Source organism: Austrofundulus limnaeus, unplaced genomic scaffold (assembly GCF_001266775.1).
Source record: "Austrofundulus limnaeus strain Quisiro unplaced genomic scaffold, Austrofundulus_limnaeus-1.0 Scaffold29, whole genome shotgun sequence".
In the NCBI taxonomy this organism is placed as follows: Eukaryota; Metazoa; Chordata; class Actinopteri; order Cyprinodontiformes; family Rivulidae; genus Austrofundulus; species Austrofundulus limnaeus.
This window is the reverse complement of record NW_013952431.1, coordinates 1,752,317-1,758,966: the sequence shown is the minus strand read 5'-3', so window position 1 is coordinate 1,758,966 and position 6,650 is coordinate 1,752,317. Positions and strand designations below refer to the sequence as shown.

The window sequence follows — 6,650 nt, the reverse complement described above, 5'->3', positions numbered from 1 at the left end:
CATAGAGGCAGATTGCTAGCATTTGTTTTCTTCTGGATATTGTATTGTTTTTTTTTTATGACTTTAGTAGCTGAACTGTATTATTGAAGATTTTGCAGACATCTTCTCCTGCTCCCAGAGAACTACTGCTCACTTATTTGGAGTGCTGTATGCGAGTGAACAGGGGTGGGGATGGGTGACATGGCTAACAAAAATACATAAACAGCAGTAAGTCAGGTTTGGATTTGAATCAGTGTGTTTTACATCGAATGAAACAAGAATATTAACAAATAAATTCAACAACATTCTGRCTATTTAGTGATATTTCCACAGTTGTCATCTTGACTGGTCTTGCAATAAAATCCCGAGTCCTCAATGTCCGAGACCGAGACCGAGTACAAATGTGGTCGAGTCCGAAACAAGACCAAGACCATCAAAAAGTGGTTTTGAGACCAGTCTCAAGACCAAGACTGATCTCAAGTACTACAACACTACCTCCAGGTGCTGCCAATCTCAAGATTTATAGCTAAGAAGCATTGTTACAGCAAAGAAGTCATCTGCCAAACCCAAATTTCCTKACTTTTTGTGCTAAGTTTATATTGCAGTGTTACTGTAATTTAAATTACATTCTTTAGCAGATGTTTGACGTAAAACTGAGAAGCTGTTTTGTGGGAACCAGAATGAAGCTGTGAACCACAAGACTTTGATAAATCATCTTCTGTTTACAGAAGGACATGAGGACCTCCAAGTCTTTTCTGCACACACACACACACACACACACACACACACACACACACACACACACACACACACACACACACACACACACACACACACACACACACACACACACACACACACACACACAATACAAAATCATCTTATTATCTCTACAGATGCAGACAGCAGACGTATCTGCTTGTTTCTTTGATATCAGACATGTTCACCTGTAAAGATCCACTAATCTCATCTGTTCACAGCCTCTGAGGAGAAACTGCTCAGAGCACCAGGGCAAACTCCTCTTCTTTTTTATCTACACCTACTGTTTGCTCCAGATGCTTTATCTCTCATACGACCTGCCTTGGCCAGAGGTTTATGTTGAAAGGTGTCAGCTGAGCTCTGGGAGGAGTGATGTAAACCTCATATCTAAAAAAAAAAAAAAATCAAATTGAACCACATTACATTTCAATACACAAACAGACTGATCCAGGAAGTGGGCTACACTCCTGAACTGGAAATGTGAGAACCGTCCCACCTCGGCTGAGGACAGCAAAGGGGTCTAAAGTCCTCTTCTAGATAGCAGAGTTTGCATAATGTTTGGAAATCAAGGTCCAAGAGTGTTGAGGAGTGAAGTGGCCCAGACGTCAGTGATGATTTGGGGTCGTGTGATCTGCTGGGATGTGATATAATTTTAAACAGAAATAAAGAGGAACTGATCATGAATCTGAGTTTCACTTTTTGAACAGAGTTACTGAAATAAATCCACTTTTCTATGACATTCTAATTTATGAGCTGCAGTCGTAYGCTTATCAGGTCTGCTCAGAGGTCAATGTGATGTCTGTGGTTCTGATCTCAGATGTCCCTTTAAAGCCCCACAGCCTAATAATGTTACATGTTCCTTTGGAAATCTGAGTTTCAGTTCTGTTTGGATGGCTGTTTCCCTTTATTGGGACCGAAAATCGGTTGATTCATTCAGTTTTTTGCACACAGGCTGAATGAGAGCCTGCCTGWCGAACAAAAGGAGAAAGTAAACACTAATTTCTTCTCTTTTTTTGTCAGAAAATGGAGCAACAATCACATCACTGATTGGCATTTGATTGCATCTTTTGAATCCAAGCTCAAAGATTGAATTAAAAAAGGGAGATTTCATTATGTTCTGGAGCTGCACTAGAAGGCAGTATGAAGAGCAGTGTGGCACACATCAGGACCAATGTAGCCATTTAAAAGTCCTCCGCAGTTAATTAGACTGCAAGAAAAAATTACAGTAGTCATTCCAGAACATTACAGAATAATCTATTTTAAAATTTTAACTTCCACTTGTGCTATCACTTTGAAAACATTTATATCATTTACAAAATAAGTCATGATTTTTAACATTTGACTTGTTTGGTTTTGACAATCAGTTAAACATTACATCTAACCTATCCTGGAAGCCAGTTATTCCTGACTGTTGTTCTGATTTTTCAAATATTACGTCTCAAACTCACCTAATAGTCTATTTAAATGCTGTTTCTATGATTTTATCCACTGAGTTTGAAGATTTTCACTTTGTTAGCCACTGCAAAATCAGCTGGAGTACACTCTGCCCACTTTACAATGGGTGAGTCCTCAGAAAATTTAAGCTAATTATCTTTATTTTCYATTATTCTAATAGAAAAAAAGGATCAATTTCATATTTATGTTGATTATTAATACCTCTGAGCTTATAGCTGTAAAAAAAATCAGGCCCATGAAAACATTTCGAACATAGTATTTTGGTTTATTCTGAATCTGAACAGCATACATGGCAGCCTTCACAGTTTTAACAAGTTCTGACATTCATGTTTTTATACATAAAAAACACAACAGTCCTGTGAGTTTACAGCTTTCCACTGCAAAGTTTGGTAAAAAAAAAAAAAAAAAAGGTCATTGGAGTTTAGAAAATACCTGAGAGCAGAATTTTTTTTAATGTTTACAGTCTCTAAAATAACCCTCATCTTTCCTCTCAATGAATTCAGATTTACAGGGAGCTAGTATAGCATGAACTCAGTTGAAGTGGTTTTTCTGCAGCTCCAGTCACTGCAAAAAATGTGAAATCTTTTCTTTTAAACAAAAAAACACAATTAGAAAAAAATTAAAGCTGGCAAAATAAAAAAATTAAACTTGGCCATTGTCAGATGGCAAAAACACTGCAATCCTGTAAACTTTAAACATGATCAATATTATCACCTCAGCTCAGATTAGCAACAAATGAGCACCAAAAGCAACTTTCAACTGTTAGATTTTTTTTTTTTTTGGTCCTTTTATACACCAGAAATGTGTTTGGTAACAAAGTCAAAAAGAAAGGGAAAACCAGGTATGGATTATTTGTTGGTAGTGACAGTAACTCCCATCAGGTGGAAGACTGGGAAAAGGTCTAAAAATGGAACAAACAAAGCTGAGGTCAGAGTGTATAAACGCACAAATACAAAGTTAGCGTGGTTCGCATCTCCAGAAGCAGAATCCAAATAAAATGACACGTTGTCACACCTACAACAAAAAGGATTATATCTTTTACACGCATCGTAAAGAACAGTGTTGGTCAGTGCAGATCCAGCTCGGCCAACTAATGGCACGCGGTTTTAAAGACACGAGCAGCTGTAAACATTTCAGAGAGAGAGGAAGGGCATCGGCAAATTAAAAGGCTCAGCGTGGCAAAACTAAAACGTCTTTAAAACGGTTCATCTGATGGTAAACATTAAAAGTCACGCTATAARGCTGTTAAACTCACTAAAGTTTGAGATGTTTCTGTACGCCTAAAAAATCTTATTCTTTGTTAATGCTCACTGTTTTCTAAAAAAATCTGGTTKGTGGAGCACAAAGCACGGCTGCAGATGAATGTTACATTTTATGATTTGTACAGAAAAACAGTCAGTCCAGCAATACTTCAAGTTTAAGTATGAATATATTGCTTTACTTTCCTTGGCGTAATATACTTTTATGTACTTAATGGGTTTTATAGATGCACTGATGGTGGTAACACAGCTTCAGATGCTGTTAGGAAGTGACGTATAATTCAAATTACTTATCTACAATTCAAATACAAAACTGTACAGTTTTTATACATGTTGATTCAAAGCTATGATTGCTTTTTCATGTAGGATGATAGAACACATCCTGACTATGTATCTGTGGTTATATAGATAAAATATATACAATGCTGAGTTTTAATCCACTGTTTACAGATGGATTTCAGCCTGAAATCAGTTTCCCCACAATACACTGCAGAAATGAAAGACTAAAAAGGCTCAGAGTTGAAGTTTGTGAAGATTAGCACAAGTTGTTGGTGAAATAACTGATTTGCTGCTTTGGGAAACATCCGTCTTCACAAATAGCTGAAACTCTATCACAATCTAAAAAGTCTGACTCCAAATAGTAAAATATTATACAGAAGATTTTAGAATCTGTTTGGATTTAGTATTGGCCACCTTCTTCTGTACTTATCTACAGCTTTCACAAAAATGCAACACTTGAAACTACATTTTACAAAATAAACCCCCTACCCAAAAAAAAAAAAAACTGTCTAAACATCCCAGAAATGTTAACCCATAACTACCCATATATTTGTATCTTACCAAGTGTTGCGCCTACTAGTTATAACCCACTAAAAATCAACTAATAGTTTTGTTTAAGAACCAAAACTCCAGAACATCTCTGAAAAATAAAACAACACATTTATCAAAGATTTACACCTTCGTTAATTATGGGCAAACACAAAAATGTACATGGAAGTCGGCATGTTTTTATAGGCTATTTTCAAGAAAATGAAACAGAAAACATCACAGAATTTATCACTCTTTTTTTTTTTTAATAAATGCTGTAAGGCTCTTCTCTGTCACACACACAGATCTTTTCTCAGCAGTCCCTTAAAGATAAACGTCCATAGTGTCGAGGATCATGTGACGGCAGAGAGGGCAGTTCTGTTGGTAGATGGGTTGTCTCAGGAGGATGTCCGTACACTCTCTACACAAGCAGAGGTGTCTGCACGGCAGCAGCACCACCGTCTTGGTACAGTCCTGACAGATCACACACTTCTTCCTCTCCTCTTGCTCCTTCAGTAGTGAAAGCAGATTTTCAGCCGGCAGAGGTTTGTCATCTCTGCCAGAACACTCCTTTAGAGGCTCATCGGAGCTCGACGAGGGCAAAATTAAATCCTGTTGCTCTCCACGCGTCCCATCCCCTGCTCGCCCATCCGGAGGGCCCCGCCTCTCCGTTCCGGGGTCGCCGTCCCCTCTCGCTCTGTTCCGATTGTCCCTGTAGAGCTGCAACCGCAACGCCAGGCTCAGCTGGCTCCTGTTCTGAGACAGCTGCTGCCAAAACCTTCTCTCCAGCAGGTAGAGGTGACGGAGCATCCTCTGCACGTGTTGCACGCTACGGCGTAAAAAATCCGGGGTTCTCAACAGGGCGGCTGCGAGCCTCTGAAAACTCAGAGCAAGTCTACGTAGGGAAGCAATAGAGTTTGTGTAATCCACAATCAGCACAGCTGCCCGACGGGTCAGCCTCGGGTTCAAGTAGACGGTGGTCATCAGAGCGATGGTGACGGTGAGCAGGAGGCCGTAGATGTTCAATATGAAGATGCAGATGAACATGTGCACAAGGGAAAACAGGAAATCCAAAACCAGTTTACATGGAGACAACAGGAATGTCCATGTGCCGACGAGGCAGCTGTACAAGAAGGTGATGGAGGTGAGAGCGAGCTCCAGGACCTTCTGCAGTGGGCTGGACACCGTCTGCCACACGCCAGCCACCACCTGGTAGAAATTCTGGGTGGCGATGAGGGCGAAGTTCACCACTGTGTTGGTAAAATAGACCACCAGGCTGACAGCAATGCCACAGCCCTCCAACACAGACAGCAGACCCCGACACAGCTGCTCCTTTCCTCGAAGCAGGACGTGCATGGACAGGTAGCCCACCATCTTCAGGCTCTCCAGCACACCTTCCAGAGCAAGCGCCACGCTTCCCAACAGGGTGACTGTATTTTGGGCTAAGTTAGACGTCGCCTCTGCCATGTACATGGTAGAGAACAGGACGAGGTTCCCCAGCTGGAGCACGGAGTTCATCAGGAGGGTGGGCAGGTTGGTGATAAAAGCCATAACCCCAAGGAGGGTTCTCACCACAGTGTGGACGATGAGAAAGTTCAGGTCCAAGAGCAAACACACTGCATCCAAGCATTTTCCAACAGTGGATATCACAAAGTTCACCACGCCCATGGTCACTCAGCTTTAAGGTAAATGTTTGTCTCTCGGTCGGTGTTGGACCCAGGTTTTAAACAAGCACATTTCTTCTTACGGTTTCCAGGCTGTAATAATCGGTCGTTACATCTCGTTGCTTCTTTATTAACTCCAACTGAAGCAGTCATTCCCTTCATTAAACGTGAGTTATCTTATTTTTCATGTGGACTGACGAGATAACACCACAACACACGCGTTACAGACACAGGCGGATGTTTGTTTTCGAACGAGAACAGCTACTTCCGTTTGTTTTCCGGGTTTCGCTTTAGCTCCGAGCTAACAACGCAGCAAAAAAACTCACTGTGTTAGTTCAAAAGTGAGGTCAGAAAAATCCAGAGTTTGTAAAAACGACGTTGAGACCGACAGAAACGAAGAAAAAACAACCCAAAGAGACATTTAACATGTTTATCCTCCGTCCGAACCGCCATCTTTGTTTTGGTCATCTACTGACCTTTCCTGATTGTGCTTCCGGTTAATGTTTCCGGTGAGTTTTCACAATAAAACAGAGTCAGTAAAATAAATAATTATTTTAAACCATACACTTAAAGTGTAACTTACCCCCCTGTGAAAAGATAACTCCGCCCCAAGGCGAAATTTGAAAAATGCATCAAAGTGGGTAGGGGAGGGGGTGTGGGTGGAGGAAGGGGGGTTAGAGAGCGGAGGTGTGGCCAGGACGAGAGAACGTGACAGCCTCGGCTAAGC

General features: G+C 40.9%; 1 protein-coding gene across 1 annotated transcript; it reads right to left on the bottom strand.

The window, feature by feature from the left end:
- Positions 1-2,437: 2,437 nt before the first annotated feature.
- rnf26 (ring finger protein 26) lies at positions 2,438-6,416 on the bottom strand. Its single transcript, XM_014005288.1, has one exon. It carries the CDS (start codon positions 5,925-5,927, stop codon positions 4,584-4,586), a length of 1,344 nt encoding a protein of 447 aa, XP_013860742.1. The 5' UTR covers positions 5,928-6,416; the 3' UTR covers positions 2,438-4,583.
- Between the last annotated feature and the right edge of the window lie 234 nt (positions 6,417-6,650).